At 51.1% G+C, this 16336-nt stretch overlaps 1 protein-coding gene across 4 annotated transcripts; it reads right to left on the bottom strand.

Annotated features, from left to right (window-relative positions):
* Positions 1723-15880, bottom strand: ALOX12 (arachidonate 12-lipoxygenase, 12S type). Of its 4 annotated transcripts, none has more exons than XM_018064506.1 (14): positions 15126-15880; positions 14351-14552; positions 12967-13048; positions 12741-12863; positions 12520-12623; positions 12102-12262; positions 11128-11271; positions 10137-10346; positions 6258-6344; positions 5883-6052; positions 5258-5379; positions 3159-3259; positions 2867-3037; positions 1723-1967 (listed from the first exon to the last, which is right to left on the bottom strand). In XM_018064506.1, exons 1-14 carry the CDS (start codon positions 15258-15260, stop codon positions 1881-1883), a joined length of 1899 nt encoding a protein of 632 aa, XP_017919995.1. In that variant the 5' UTR covers positions 15261-15880; the 3' UTR covers positions 1723-1880. The 4 variants fall into 4 exon arrangements, with proteins under 4 accessions (XP_017919995.1, XP_017919993.1, XP_017919994.1 ...); XM_018064504.1 differs by lacking the exon at positions 1723-1967 and adding an exon at positions 1996-2749; XM_018064505.1 differs by lacking the exon at positions 1723-1967 and adding an exon at positions 1996-2749 and having other exon boundaries at positions 15138-15880.

Genomic DNA, 16336 nt, shown 5'->3' with positions numbered 1-16336 from the left:
AGAGAACGCTGGAGCCTCCGGGTCCTCTCGGGACTTCCGAGGGGAAGGGCGGTGTTTCTCAAATTAGAGTCCATTATTGACCAATATGGATCAATAACTGGGGCGCGAGTTTTGTAGGAGCAAAGTCCTCCGGTTTCTTGGCTACCCCCTCTCTAGTTTGGAATGGGAGGAGCCAGGGTGTCACGTGACCAAGTTTGTCGAGTCACGTGACGATGAAGAATGGGTAGCCCGGTCTTGGAGCAGCGTTTATCTCTGGCGGAGCTCCAGGTAAACTTGGCGATGGGCTGTCAGCAGCCGAGGATTATGTCATTTTGGTCTCAGATACCTTAGTCTTGAGTGGTGTTCTGCGCTGGGAAAATGGTAATTGAGATAGATTTACACCGAGAGAACGCCTCTGTCTCCTCTCTACTCATCCATACCGTTTGAAATAGACACTCTGACACGGTAAAAGGAGATGGCAACCCCTTCCCAAGCCCAGGCGTGCTGTCGTGGCTAGAACGCTTTAAAATTGCTGAGAGTTCTTGGCTTTGGAAATCCTTAAGTAACGTTTTGTTACCAAACATGGAATACTGAAGAGTTTTGGATACCAAATCCAGGAAAAATATGGGCGTTAGGAAAAGTCCAGGGGAAGCGGACTCAATGAACAAACTGTTAAGGTGAGTGGCCCTGCCAAGTGTGCTGGAGAAGGCAATAAGTGCACAGAAATGTCAGTTTTCTTCCTTACTGTAAGCGAGAAAACGGAAAGTTTGAACATGATAGAGTCCAAGATTTTAAAGATATGAATAGATTATATACCTTCCAAAGAAAAATTTTGTATACCTCACTGGTGAAACGGAGAAGGCAATGGCACCCCACTCCAGTACTCTGGCCTGGAGAATCCCAGGGACGGAGGAGCCTGGAGGGCTGCAGTCCATGGGGTCGCTGAGTCAGACACGACTGAAGCGACTTAGCAGCAGCAGCACTGGTGAAAAACAGGTCTATAGACATTATTCAGGGAAATAGTGGTGTTTGAAGAACATAATTTTTCACTGAGTTTTTTGTACCTTTTCTAGTGAGGGCAGTGGTCATAGTATAATTGAGAGGGGTCATTTTGATCCCAAGACCCCAGAACCAGACAGACACTGCCAGTGGTTAGCATAACTTTGTGATATTATCCCCTTTGTTTTGTACACATTGTTCTTTAAAGGATCCTGAAAGAGAACTTGGAACCTGGGAAACACTTAGAGACCCCAGGGCACTGAAGCTCCTGAGGAAGTGACCTTCAGACTTGTATTTTGTGTCTCTTTTGTTTGAGACTGTCTGGAAGGACATCATTTTGGAGTGAAAGTTTTTCTTTTGCCTTAGAAGCACCATTCTCATGCAGGGACTTTGGGGTAGGTGTATGAATAGGAGAAACGGGTGGAGGGAAAGCTGCCAAGGTAGAGTCAGGAATTTTTAAGTTGGCCACCAAGTGTGAAGTCAAGCTTCTGGGAAAGGAGGATGAATTGAGGTTGTCGGTTTCTCCAAGAAATCTTCCCCTCCCTCCCTCCCTTACCATCCCCCCACTCCCCAGCATTCTCTGGATGTTTCTCAGATAAGGTCAGTACCTCAGGCTGCTGCAGGGGCACCCTGGTGCAGGTACTGCCCCTGAGGGCGAAAATCCACAGGGTTTTGTTGTTGTGTTTTTTTGCATTTTAAAATGGTTGACTAAACTGAACAGAGAATATTCTGTGACACAAGAAGTTCATATTTCACTGTCCATAAATAAAGTTTTATTGGAACATAGTCACATTGATTTACACGTTGCCTGTGGCTGCTTTTGTGCTACAACTGGAGAATTGAATAGCTGTGACAAGAGTCAGTGTGGCCTCCAAAACCTAACATATTATCAGACCCTTTCCTTAGGGGCTTCCCAGGTGGTGCAATGGTAAAGAATCCAACTGCCAGTGCAGGAGATGCAGGTTTGATCTCTGTATTGAGAAGATCCCCTGGAATAGGAAATGGCGACCCACTTCAGTATTCTTGCCTGGAGAATCCCATGGACAGAGGAGCCTGGTGGGCTACAGTCCATGGGGGTCGCATAAAAGTTGGACATGACTGAGTAACTCAGCATGCACGCCTGCAAAGGCCCTTGGGCTCATAGGATACAGATGTAGGTGGTTTAATTGGGAAAGGAAATAACCTCAGCAGCAGGATGAATTTGAGCATACTCTGGGAGATAATGGAGGACAGAGGAGCCTGGTGTGCTACAGTCCAGGGGGTTGCAAAGTGTCAGGCGCGACTTAGCAAGTGAACAGCAACACAGAGTTGACTCATTGGAAAGGACTCTGATGCTGGGAGGGATTGGGGGCAGGAGAAGGGACGACAGAGGATGAGATGGCTGGATGGCATCACCGACTCGATGGACGTGAGTCTGAGTGAACTCCGGGAGATGGTGATGGACGGGGAGGCCTGGCGTGCTGCAGTTCATGGGATTGCAGAGTCGGACACGACTGAGGGGTTGAACTAAACTGAACTGAACTGAAACTCAAGATGGAATTGTCAGTCCCAGAGCTGATCTGCAGTCTGCCCATGGGGGGCGCCCTAGAGCTCAAATAGTGACGCTGTTCTCTATGTGGCTGGGCTTTAGGTATTCATAGGGCAGGTCAAGTTGCTCATTGCGGGCTGTAATTTCCCTTTCCAAGTTTTCCAGATCTGTTTGGAATTGATTTAGGACAGACTTGGCCTTGGGGTCTGAGAAATACTTTTCTTTGTGATGCCCCAGAGGCACCTAAGAAAGAACAAAGGATCAGTCAGTTTTGAGTTCAAAGGCAGACACACCTAGAGCCTTGCCCTACTGCTGTTCCCTTCCAGCTGTCATTTCCATTTCCCCAGAGTCCTCTCTTACCATGTCTGGCTGGCGGCGACCCAGATGCCACGTGATGGCCATTTGAAGACAGGCTTGTCGGACATCAGGTAGTGAGCCCATCACGGTGGCCATTGTCACATCTTCCTTGGTGGTGGGTGGGGGCATCCGCATTGTGCATGGGGCATTAGGGACCCAGGCATACCAGTCCAGCTGGGGGAAGAAACTGCAACCCTAGGATCCTAGTACTTAGGGTTTGAACCCCCGTCTCTCCCATGGGCATCCCAAGTCCAAACACTTGCCTTCAGGGATCTGGGCTTTCAGCGCTCCATACCTGGCCCTGGTTGATGGCCCCATGCTGAGCAGTGCACGTGAAAACACACATGGTAAGGAAATGGCAGAGTTGATTCTGGGACTGGAAGGAGACAGGGAAACCTAGGCAGAAAAGGAACAGGATTTAGAGGCTACAGTCTGAGAGGAGAGAAATAAAGGCCGATGTCTTCAGATGTCTAGATTTTGGAATTGATGGATGTTTGTTTAGTTCATTTGTTCAAGTATATTTGCATCAGACGTGGGCTTCAATTCAGACTCAAGTAATACAGTTGGGTTACTTAACCTCTCTGAACCTCAGTTTCTTGACCTGTAAAATGTGAGTGATACCTACTTTATAAATGAGTTAATCACCTGGTATGGAATAAGTCTTCCGATAAGCAATTATTGTTATTTTAGAAGGGTAGGGGGGGTGCTGAAAAGGTTTGAATGATCAGAAACCCTTTGCCTCAAAAAACAGTTGAGAATTTAGGGATGTTGCCTTCTGTTTGCAGACAGGGAATTGCAGGTATCTAATTTATAATATGAAAGATAAGCAAAGTTATAGATTTACAATGTCACAGGCAAGAGAGGCTTTCTGCAAAGATTATGCTCAAGCCACTCAATTTATGGTGGAGGTGGGGGCTCAGAGACCCAGTAATCCTGCCAGTTAAGGTGAACAAATGTAACACTCCCTTTTTATAGATTAAAAAAAAAATCAAAGACAAAAGAGATTAAACTGCTTGTAGAAGAGCTTTCCTGGTGGCTCAGTGAATCCACCTGCCGATGCAGATGTGGGTTCATGGGTTCAGTTCACTGGGTGGAGAAAATCCCATGGTGAAGGAAATGTCAACCCACTCTGGTATCCTTGCCTGGGAAATCCTATGGACAGAGGAGCCTGGTGAGCTACAGTCTGGGCCATCGCATAAGAGTTGGACACGACTGAGCAGCTAAACGAACAACAGGACTGTGGTAGTTGGGAAAAGGCAGAGGCTGACCTTGAACTTGGGTTCCTAACTGCTAATCTCAGGTTTGTTTTTATTTTAGCACATTTTTTTCTAAAATGTCTGCTGAGAAAATGAGGCAAAAGTGAGCTGTGAGAATTGAGGGAGAGTGGATGAAGAGAGAATGAGAAGCACTTATTGGAGGCTAAAGTTGACATGTGGATGTTTATTTTCATTTTCCAAGTGTAGATGCTGGTTGGGGAAAAGATGGCCAAGGAGAGGAGGAGGGGTCTCCCGGGAGCCTGTAGAGAAAGTTTGGTCCTGGAAGGGGGGTGGTGCAGCCACTGATGCTCCAGAGGGACACTCCCTCTTGAGGGCGAGTGTCAGACTAGTGCTCACGGCACCCCCAGAGGCTGGCCATAGAGGCTCCCCAGTAAATATCTGTAGTTGCCTCACAGAGGCCGAGATGTCAGTGTGAAATGTGAGGGACAGGGACGGAAGGAAGATTTGGAGCAGGCCATGCTGGTCCGTGTGTGTCAGAGGAGGAGGAAGCCAGGAAGAGCCAAGAAAGGCTGCTTCTTCCCCAGAGGGTAGAATGCCAGTAGGGGTGCTAAAGGCAGTGACTTGATTGTGGGGGAGGCTGGATCGGCCAAAGCGACATGAGCCCCAGGGGGGCACTGACTTCAGGGTTGATACAAAGCCTGTAGAGCATTGTGTTTACATCTAGAAATGACCTTGCACTGTGGCCATTGTGCAGTTGGCTTGGACTTTCTTTCTTTGTGCTGGACAGTGGGAGGCAGGAGAAGAAGAGGGAAAACAGAAGGGGTCATCATGGACTTTGGTGGAAAACTCTTCCCATTTATATCCTCAGGAAGGTATAGACAGCCACGAGGAGAGAACGTGAACCCCAGCAGGGCTTGGGAAGATCCCCCACTGTTTCTGGGGGGGTGCCATGCTGTGGCAGGTTAGGGGAGGGGGTGAAAGTGAAGGATGATGGCCAGGGTCTTTGAGGAGGCTGATCCTTGGGCATTGGGAATTGTCCTGAGTCTTAGGAGGTAGAAATGGTATTAAGATGTTTGAAGTGTGGAGGGCAGAGGGTGTGATGAGCGGGCGGGGTTCTGAACTCAGACTCTGCTCTGGGCAGTGTCTGAGGAGCTCCCATCTCTGGGAGGGATCTCACCTCGCTCCTGGGCCTGGCGCAGCCCCACCTCAGTGATCTCCCGACACCAGGCCTGCAGCTCAGGGTCCCCTTTTACAACGTCATCCCCGTGGTAGAAGAGGTGGACAATTCCTTCCACATACCTGCCCCGGGGAGAAGGGAGGTGAGCTCCTTAAGAGGAGAAGGCTCCAGCCTCTGACCTCTACACTTTTCCATGGTCTCTGGCCAGCTGACTGTTGCTGAGTCTGAGTATAGAGTCTTCTAGGCCTGCCTTTTGGGTCACTCCTAGCTGTTTCTACAGAATAGCCTAGAGAGGAAGGACACGTGGGTCCTTAGTTGTAGGCATTCCCAGACATTGTTGAAAGCCTTTCTAACAAAACCGCTGATTTGTCCAGGTCCCTCAGCCTTTGCATCCACAGCTTTCCCAATCTATGCTCTCTGTCCCTAGTCTGCTCCTCAGATCCCACCCACTGACTCCTCACTCTTCCTCATCTCTCCCCAGGATCCCTTCCTCTGCTTCTCCTGTCTGGACCTTCTTGTTTTCATGTTCCTTCTGCCCCATGCTGACCTTGGGACCAGAGCCCCACTCGCCTTCTCCCCACCTCACCCCTCCACCGACTCCTTTCTTGGCTTCCCCCTCACCCACCGGGCAGTGATTTCCCAGAGCCGTAAAGCATCGCAGGCGTAGAGAGCACCTGGGGTTCCCAGCAGGTGGCGATCAGCCAGATCGTCAAGAGGACAGAGGGAGCGGTAGGTCAGCTGAGCCAGGGCCCGGCGGAGCAAATGCACATGACCCCCTCCACCGGTGCTCACAGCCTGAGACAAGAGAGATGCAAGGCCTTGAGGAAGAAGCCAGTGCACAGTATATAAGGGGTTTTCAGATGTGGGGTTTTCACATTTTAGAGACATGGATATAAAGGGCTCATAGGTTTAAGGGTCAGGACATTTATCCAGGTTGGTCTGGGATCTTCAAAGTGGCAAGAGATGGTAGGAAGTCAGGCAGTGATGCAGCCCCACTTACTTTATCAAATATGCCTCCATCTGAGATGAGCTGAGTCCGTGCCCTGGTGTTGATTTCCATCGTGTAGCGGATGTGTGGCATCAGGAGCTGGGATGGGGGAGAATAGAGGGGGTCGATTATGGGGGACATGCTCAGGTCCTTCCTTGTAGGCAGCATGATGGCCTTCTCTTCTCTTGGCGCTTTCCTCCCTTGACAAGCTGGTCTCTTCCTGTTCCTATGATCATGCCATCTCACGATCTTGTCACCTCTGTGAGTCATCGTTCTCTCCAGCCACACTGACCTGGGTTTCACTTCAGCAGTCATTTTATATTTGTCCAAGGTACAGGACCCTCTAAGTGTTGACCTTTCTCATCTCCTATCCTCATGTGATAACGGTGGCTGATTATAGGGGTTTTTGTCTTAGGAGGCTACAGTGATGCTTACATGAGTGATGCCCTTGAGTAGCAGCTGTTATTTATCTTGATGATTTCCACCTGGAGTGTAGGTGGCCTTTGAGAATCAGCCCCTTTAATTTGCTTTTACTTTTTTTCTTCCCCTCTTTGGCTGTGTGGCATGTGGGATCTTAGTTCCCTGACCAGGGATCAAACCTGCAGCCCCTGCATTGTAAGCAGGGGTTTACAATGCAGGAGTCTTAACCACTGGACCACCAGGGTCCCTAATTTGCTTTTTTAAAAATACTACACCTTTATTAATAAGGTCAGAATTTAAAGAGACTAAACATATTGGCAAGGATATGGAAGCATTGGAAGTCCCAGACTCTTCTAGTAGGAATACAAAAGAAAACAACCATTTTAAAACATAGTATGTGCTGATGTGCTCAGTCACTTAGTCATGTCTAACTCTTTTCGACCCCATGGACCGTAGCCCACCTGGCTCCTCTATCCATGGGATTTTCCAGGCAAGAATACTGGAGTGGGTTGCCATTTTCTACTCCACAGCTGATTTGCCTTTATACTCTGTCATCCTCACAGTTTAAATTAGTCTCTCTGCTCATTTCCAAAGTCACACCTCCATCCCCTGGTTGCTTCACTGTCAGGTTTTGAGGGGTAGAGTTGGGTACCTTCAGTGAGGAGGAGCCATACTGTGCCACCTGTGTAAGCAGCAGAGGTGAAGTGAAAGTCGTTCAGTCATGTCTGACTCTTTGCGACCTCACGGACTATACAGTCCATGAAATTCTCCAGGCCTGAATACTGGAGTGGGTCGCTGTTCCCTTCTCCACAGGATCTTCCCAACCCAGGGATCGAACCCAGGACTCCTGCATTGCAGGCAGATTCTTTCCCAGCTGAGCCACCAGGGCAGCAGAGAGGCTGTCATCAAATCTCCTCCCACCCCAAATTAGGCAGTTAGATTCCCTCTATTTTGCAAGCTTTTCAAGAAATAACTTTTCCTTAGCTATTAAAAAAGGCCACCTGATCTTCCATGCATTTCTTTTTATCTCAGACTATTTTGTTTTCATTTCCACCCAGTTTATGTACAGATTTCACAAAGGGTTGGTATTTATCTAAGTAGTTGTTGCTGGAGACAGAATGAGCCAGAGAGAACTATGGGGTCGGAAGGTCAAAGCAGCTTACATTGGACTGAAACTTCAGAAAGTTCATGAAAGTTGCTGAGTGTCATAGAAAGCCCAACATCCACTTGAGAGGAGAAGCCTGAGGACAAACAATTCTTAATAATAATTGGGACCTCCTCTATGGTCCAGTGTTTTAACAATCTGCCTGCCAATTCAGGGACACTGGTTTGATCCCTGGTCCAAGAACTAAGACCCTACATGTCGGGGGACAGCTAAGCCGTCTACTGAGCCTGAGCTCTAGAGCCCACAAGCTGCAACTCCTGCAGCCCCCTTGCCCTAGAGCCCGTTCTCCACAACAAGAGAAGCCACTGCAGTGAGAAGCCCACGCACCATAACTGGCAAGTGGCCCCCACTCACCAAAACTAGAGAAAACCTGTACACAGCAATGAAGACCCAGCCCAGCTCCCCGCCCCCCAAAGGTAATAATAACAAAAATTGTAAGAACTTATTTTTTTCTAGCTTTTAGCCTGTGTCATGCTATTAGGTCATTTTATCCTTTAGCAGCCCCACGATGGTGTTCCTTTTGTCCCCTTTAAGACATGAGGACACTGAGCTCACACCTGTACAAAGGTTAGGACTCAGGATTCAGGCCTTGGCGGTCTGAATCCAGAGCCTGCACAGATCACCACTGGGACATTGGCCGGCTTGGCTCTCCTGTGTGTGCTGATAACAGTGCAGCTCTTTGACATGATTTTGCTCTGGGAGTGGAGACAGGTGGGCACAGGGCTCAACTCGTAAAGGGGGGATATTTTCAGTGTGAAAAGAGGCTTAGCCTATCCAAGGTGAGCAGAAGATAGTGGTGCAGGAGCACCATGAGATGAGTAAAATCCAAGATTCTGCTCATCACACTGGACTCTATCTTGTTGGTGCCGCCCCAGCCTCCCAGGAGGCCACAGCTACTGCTGGCCAGGCTTTCAGGGACCTGGCGGGCCCCCGGCTGAAGTACAGTTCAGTCCTTCTCCCTGCCAGGTGCTCACCTGTGTGTCCTGCCAACACTTCCAATTCCATGAACCTCAAACTGAATCTCATCTTCACTTCCCAGCTGGCTGCTCTCCTGGCTTTCCTGTTTCTGACGATTGCTCTGGTTCATATGCTTGTTTCATATGCATATGTTCCTATGCAGTTTTGTCCCTTTTGCCTTGTTCCCTATATCTAAAATGTCATCAAGATTTTGAGGACATTTTAAAGCAAGCATGAGCCTTATGTTGCTGCTGTCAGCTGAGCAGTAGATGCTGAGCTCACTCTTTTATAAAATTACAGGATTTCTAGGTCAGTCTCCCACACCACCCTTGGGCTCCTGAGTGTTGTAGAAGCTTAGACCTCTGACTTTTCTGTCTCTGCTCTGATACCCAGGCTTGCTGCAGCTACTGTTCCTTCCCTTCCCCCAGTCTGATGATTAGAGCCATGTGGCATGTGGGATCTTAATTCCCAGACCAGGGATTGAACCTGTACCCCCTGCAGTGGAAGTGTGGTGTCTTAACCAGTGGACAGCCAGGGAAGTCCTTGATTTTTTTTTTTTTTTTTTAAATTCTTGTCACCACCTTGCCAACACATGTCTTTCTCCATTTCTCTCTTGGGCTGGAATAAGCACCCTGTTGCGCCGCTCTCTTCACTTATTGCTCTGTTCCTACTTAGCACTCTCAGTTGGGGTGGAATGTTCTTCATCAATATTCTAGTGTTTACCAGCTGTTTCGTGATTTCAAATTCTAGGTCCAGGTATTGTTCTCTGGGTAGTTCTTGTGGGCACCACGTGTCTTTCTGGCTAAATCATAAATCTACTAAGGCAGGAACAAGGCTTTTGTTTTACTGGCAATATTCTGGCTATACTCTCGGCCCATTGCTAGATTGTCAGATCTGAGAATTTCAGAGGGTTCCTTTGTAATATGTCCTGAAGAAATGTTAAGTGACTCAACTTAATTAAAACACAAGTCTCAAAATATTGATACAGTCTTTCTTCCTTCTGTTCTCCCTTCTTTTACAAAGTGATAAAAATTTTTTGCTGCTATAATATCATATGATGGGGCTTCCCAGGTGGTGCTGGTGATAAAGAACCTGCCTGCCAGTGCAGGAGATGTAAAGGTCCTGGTTCAGGAAAGTCCCCCAGAGGAAGGCATGGCAACCCACTCCAGTATTCTTGCCTGGAGAATCCCATGGACAGAGGAGCCTGGTGGGCTATAGTCCGTAGGGCTGCAAAGAGTCAGAAATGACTGAAGCAACTTAGCATGCACACATGCAGTATCATATGATATTGGCCTGTTTCCTTTCTTTGGGGTCTGAATGAAGTAGGACGTGGAGGGTAGAGGTGGTACCTTGAAGACAGGGTGCAGCCCTGGGAGGCACCTCATGGTGGCCACGGCAATGACCTCAGCCAGCAGATGGGTGTTGAGCAAATGGTATTGGAGCTGATGCAGTTGGAAATCTGAATTTCGGACCCAGGTCTTTGCCAGGAGCCAGGCGAGTGGAGGATCCGAGGGCAGGAACAGTGGTGGGGTTGGGGAGATGGGGCTGGGAGGCTGGATCTGGGAAAAAGAAATTAAGCCTTCATTGAATTCCCACTTTCTGTGTGACCTTATGGTTAGCCATCTTGGGGAAACAGATGAGTAAGTACGATTTTTGCCACCCAGGAGGCTGTAACCTAGAGGATTAGGAGGAGGAAGAATGAGGCCCCTTCCACCCTGCCTCTTACTGCTGTGGCACCGGGCACCCATCATGGTCTTCAGGGTGAATGCAGGGGGTCTGAATGCAGGGAGTCCAGTGAGGAGGTCCTGATGGTGATTTGGGAGAAACGTTATGGGGGTCTGAGTTATGGTGGGGGATGGAAGGGGAAGCTGGGTGTATGAGATAATTGACAGGGTTTGTTAAACTGACTATTGAGAACAGTGGGAGAAAAGAGAGTGGACTGAGGGATTAATTAGTGACTCTTAAAATGTGTTCCCAATCTTGAAGCATCCACGTCACTTTGGAACTTAGAAAAGCAAATTCTCAGTCCCCATCCCAGACAGACTGAATCAGAAAATCTCAGACTGGGACCCAGCAAACTGTTTTAACAAGCCCTCTAGGTCATTCTGAGGCACACTGCAGTTCGAGAACCACTGGGTATAGGATGAGAACTCCAAAAGGCCATTATGACTCTTGAACAAGTCCTTCCAGTTGGGCAAGTCAGGAAGCTGTAAGCAGAGTGACATGAGGACAGGTCTCACTGTGTGAGGATGGAACTTGGGAGCAAGGGGCTGGGTCCTCAGGTGCAGAGGTGGAGGTGAACAGCAGCAGAGTTGGGAGGGGGTGCCTGGGGCACCTCACCTGGATGACCATGGGTAGCAGCTTTCCACTGGGGTCCATCTTGAGCATGACGAGGGGGGCAGCCAGGTACTGCTTCTCTCCTCGGATCACGTTGGCTGGAATTCCGTCCAGGAGGATGAAATCAGCCTCAAACAGGGAACCGTTCTGGGGAAAGGAGGAATGTATCCATCCTTTGAGTTTAAAGTCTAACCCGAGAGGGCAGGGGCAAAGGGGGAACACATTTCAAGATATTTATCTTGATTCTTGCCATCATCCTGTGTCAGTTACGCAGTCTTATTGGCAGAACCAGAGCATCTGGCCTGATTCCTCTCATTTTAAGTGACAAACAGCTTAGTGAAGGTAGACGTCTTGTGCAGGTCCTATTTCAAAATGGGCCTGCCTAGTCCAGTGTGCACGCTGGCCCCTTGTCCAGATGGCTAGGCCCCTACCCCACCATCCTGCAGTGACCTGCTCCCTATGTTCAGCTGTTACCAGCTCAGCAGACGCTCTTTCACTCCCTCTCCAAAACTCACCTCCTGTGTCAAGGAATCCGCTGCCAGCACTGCTGCCCAGTCCAGTGCACACATGCCCATGACATGCTCACATCTGGCCTCGCTCATCATCCTCATATGCAGCTCACCTCCTCCAAACCCAGGTAACCTCCACAGTTCTCCCCTGCTGATGGCACATTTTCCATCTTTCTTCCTCCCGTTGGACACTGGTGTCCAGGGCACTGACATCAACCAGGAGACGACATTGTCCCTGGTAACACCACTGAGCCTGTCTGTACCCTGGGGATCCATCCTGCTTCTCCTCCATGCTAGGAGCTCCTCAGAGTTTTCCCCACATACTGTATCACCTCTAGTTTCTTCCAGCACTGGAGTCTGGACCAAGGGTTACCACAGCCTCCCTTCCTCAACTCATCTTTGGTCCCTCCCCTTCATCACTTCTGGCTGCACTGCCAAGGTGAGAACAGTGCAGGGTGGGAGGGATACCTGGAGTTCTCTCTCCAGCTGGGCCCGTAGCTCCTCCATCCCCGAGGGCAGCACCAGCCGGGAAGGCAGAGAGGTGCAGCGTCTCAACAGCATGGGGTTGGCGCCATTGAGAAACTGGTAGCCAAACAACTCATCGTCCTGCCAGCGCTGGTGAACCTTCTCTGTGGGGTCGGGGTGGAGTGGAGTGGAGGAGGAGGTTTACACAGTCGGGATGTCCCTCCTCCACGCCCTACCCCAGCAATATAGGCATGTGACCACCCCATATCCAGTCCCTATCTTTTCATCTTGAGGCCTCTGAGAAGTGACCCAGCACAATATAGTCTCATCTATGAAACACTTATGAGGGACTGTGGAGTGTGAAGGTCGGGACATCAGGAGAGGCCATCAACAGGTTATAGAGACCTGGGGAACCACTGACCAGCCAGGGGGCTCTTCTGGCCCCAGAAGATGAGATCAAAATCCTCCAGACTGGTCCAGGAGCTCAGGAGGGTGTAAACACGTTTGAGGACCATCTCCAGAGCCCTAGGACAGGAATCAAGGCGTGAACCCACTCGCCCATCCCTCAGCCCCTCACCATCTACCACCATTTTTTAGATCTCCCGGCCCTTTCACCACTCTGAACTCCAGGCCTGTTCTCACCCTGCCTTCAGTGTCCACTCAAAGTCCAGCCTCTTCTCCTCGTGGAATCTCATATTTACAGGTAGATCGTCCTCACAGCCTGCAGCTATTGTCAGGGGTAACCCTTCCTTCCAGGTGGCCCAGCTAGGAAATGGGGACAAGGCTTCAGGAAGGGTGCCCAGGTCAGTAGTGGGGGTGCGGTCAGGGAAGGGGGTACCACTGAGAGGCCCTGTGGGTGGGTGGTCACCGGTATATCTTATGTCTTTCTTTCAGCTCCGTCTCTCGATGTCTCTGGAACACATCCAATGCATTGTTTCCTGCCAGGCGGGCTGTGGAGATGTTAAGACAGTTGGCCACAGTCTGTGTGGTCCTGGGCTCTCCCCCGCTTTTCTTCATCTTCCTTTCAGCAGTCATGGGCCCTGTGTTCAGTTCTGCTCTGTTGCTTTTATCTCTGGCCTTGCATCACTCCATTGATTTCTGAGACACATTTACCTTGTCATTGCCAACTGTGTACTCTGGGTTTTGTTAATCTCAACCCTCATTTCTTGCCTTGAGACAGTCTCATGTTTGACATCTTTTCTTGTCTGTTAACTCGCCTTTCCCCGCTTGATCCTATTTCATCAGTATCTATTGTTGGAAAAATCACTGTAATTAAGGTGATAAAATCTTGTGAATCCCTTGCAGTCCAGTGGTTAAGACTCTGCAAGTCCATTGCAGGGGGCACGGGTTCAATCCCTGGTTGGGGAACTAAAATCCCACATGCTGAGCAGTGCAGCCAAAAAAAAAAAAAAAAAGGGTGTGGGGGGGTAAAGTCTTAGTCACCCATATGCCCTTACCTGTTTTCTTCTATATATTGCCTTGGTTAATTTCATATGTGCTGAACCTCACCTGCCACACCTCAGCCGTCTGGAAAGCTATGAGGAACAGCTCTTTGCTTTCTCTGACTTCACTCTGCTGAGACCCTCAGAGTCTATTATCACCTTGTTCCTGCTCTTAGCTGCATGTTTATTCACCAGTGTCAGAGTGATGTCTTTCTATCCTTACTTGCCCTGGCCTGCATTTTCCTCCGTGATCATCTCTCTTACTATTTCCCATGATAACAGATTCTGTATTGGCTGTCCTCATTCACCCCCGCCCGCTGTCAGTGTGCACCCTGTCCCTCATGGTTTGCTTCTGTGTTTTTCCAACCAAACCAGCTGTCCCAGTCACATTGTTTATTATTTCCCACACTGTCTCCTCTCAGGGTCGCCTCCATCCGCTATTCCACATGCTACCTGTACCTGCCCTGCCCCAACTTGTTCCTCATCCCATACAGATCTGTCTGCTTTTACTTTGGCACTTTCGGTGCTTCTGTTTCCCATCATCGCTGCGACTCCCATCCCCTGCCCTCATCTTCTTGGAGGGTGGGATTTACACGTGAACTTATGTCCCTGTCCAGCTCCACTTGCAGCTTTTTTTTTCCTGTGTATAAATTTGGTATTTTATAACTTTCCAGTGTCCTGCCTTCCCCACACTTAACTTGCTGAACCCTCACTTTCCTCAAGGCCCTCTGACCTTTCTCAGCTCCAACCCCCCTCCTTTCCCATCTGTTCTCCAGGACCTACACCCCTCCTCTAGACACTGCCCCTCACCGGTGGCCTCTGGCAGGCACAGCACGCCGTCACCCTGCACCCAGCGATAGCACGGGAACGCGGCCTCCTCGCAGGCTCCAGGGCCCTGCACCGTGATGCGGTCGCAGAACCACGCGTCGTCCACCAGGGAGTGGTGTTTGCGCAACTTCACGAACTGCAACGGCCCCAGGTCCCCCGGAACTTCGTGCTCAAACTCCTCCTTCTGTGGGACCAGAACCCAGAGACAGTAGCAGGGTTCCAGGAAAGGCCATTTTGCCGGGGTGGGTGGGGGGGTAAGTAATGCGGGGGTGGGGTGGGGGACAAGAGAGGAGGGGACCTTTGTGGAGCCTCGGTTGGCAGGGCCTCCAAATACAGCATTCCTCGTTCTGCCTCCGAACGCTTGCGCGGTGGGTCTCACCCCTATCGCACCGGCAGAATGAGGGAGCCCGGCGTGTGGCTCGCAGTGCCTTGAATTGATGTCTGAGCATCAGCACCTCAATCGGTCCTTTAACTGAGCTCCCCCCGCGCCCTCCTTACTAGGAGCATCCTGCTTGACTTCAGATCCTATTACTGACACTGGCACGGGTCACTTGAAGAAGGAGATGGAGGCTGTGAGGACCAGGGCCGTCGGGGAGCGAGAAGGGTATGCGCCCTGCCTGGACCCTGGCTCCCGATCCCCTCCGCCCAGGGACCGGCGGCCCAACACCTGAAAGCCCCAGCGGACACGGCCCTGCCGTCGTTTCGCCCCCTATCCCGCCCCCTCGCCGGCCTCCCGCGTCCCGGCTCGCCCGCTGACCTGGCCCCGCACCGGCCGCAGCTGCAGCTCCAGCTCCGTTTCCCCGCGCGCCCCGACCAGCCACAGCTGCACGCGGTTGTGCGAGCCGGCGAAGAGCGAGGCCCCGGTGGCCACGAGGATGCGGTAGCGGCCCATGGCCGCCCCGGCGGCTGAAGCGAGGGAAGCCGGGTTCGTGCGCGCTTCTCGAGGCCGCCCGGGGCCGCCGGCAGGTGTCCAGGCGCCTCAGGGCCGGTCCCGGGCCTTTAAAGATGGGCTCGCGTCCCCGCCCTCCTCACCACATTCTGGCGTTCCCAGTCTCCGCCCCAGACTAGCCCGAACCTGCGAGCCGCCGCAGAGCCGGCTGTGGGGAAGAGCCGCGCCTCCCGGCCCGAGCGCAGCTGCGAGGGAGATAAAGGGACCGCGGCCTGGGGGAAGCCGAGAGGACGGATGTGCCCGGGTTTCTCCTCCTCCCGAGGAGGTCAGGGGCCTCGGCGTTGAAGGGAGCAGGACGAGGACACTCGCCGAGGTCGGCGGGACTTTTGGGGAGCTCGAAGGAAGAGGGAGTGTGTCGGTCTTCCAAACGGAGGAGAAAGTCCCTGCTTTTGTGGGCTGGGACCTGGGGAAGACCGTGGGCCGAGCCCTGGAAGGTCGACCTGGGTGGCTGCGCTGGGGCATTCCTGGAGAGTGGGCTTCTCCGGACCCAATGCAGCCCAGTCAGTCTTCAGTTTCTGATTGCTACCTGATTTGAGCGCAGTCCTTCAATAAATGACCAGAGTTTCCCCAGGTTGCCTAAAACTTGGAAAAGTAACGGCTGAGAGACCTGCTCCTCACCCCACCCCCAACCTCGTCAAACATGGCTGGGTTAGGACACCCCCCCACACACACACATACAGGTCAGATACTGCATGCTATGCATGTTAAGTCGCTTCAGCCGTGTCTGACTCTTTGGGACCCTAGGGACTATAGCCCACCAGGCTCCTCTGTCCCAGGGATTCTCCAGGCAAGAATACTGAGGCGGGTTGCCATTTCTCCGGGGGTCTTCCGGACCCAGGGATCCAACCCGCATCACTTCATGTTTCCTGCATTAGCAGATGAGTTCTTCACCGCTAGCGCCACCTGCCAACCCCTTCAGATACTGAGGGAGGCCTAACTGAGGCAGGGCAGTGAGTGCTTCCTTTTGTCCTGTCTTCACAGTGGGTGCAGAGAATGTTAGGGACCCAGGTGTAAGGGCG

Source organism: Capra hircus, chromosome 19 (genome assembly GCF_001704415.2).
Source record: "Capra hircus breed San Clemente chromosome 19, ASM170441v1, whole genome shotgun sequence".
NCBI classification, from domain to species: Eukaryota; Metazoa; Chordata; class Mammalia; order Artiodactyla; family Bovidae; genus Capra; species Capra hircus.
The sequence above is the reverse complement of the archived record's forward strand: the minus strand, read 5'-3'. Positions and strand labels throughout refer to the sequence as shown.

Bases quoted from the DNA above. Each gene is read 5' to 3' on its own strand.
- ALOX12 (XM_018064504.1), bottom strand. From the start codon at position 15,260: ATGGGCCGCTACCGCATCCTCGTGGCCACCGGGGCCTCGCTCTTCGCC. The intron at 13,049-14,350 runs GTGAGGGGCAGT...ACATCTCCACAG, and splicing joins GTGCCTGCCAGAGGCCACCG to CCCGCCTGGCAGGAAACAAT. The intron at 2,750-2,866 runs GTAAGAGAGGAC...GTTCTTTCTTAG, and splicing joins GTCGCCGCCAGCCAGACATG to GTGCCTCTGGGGCATCACAA.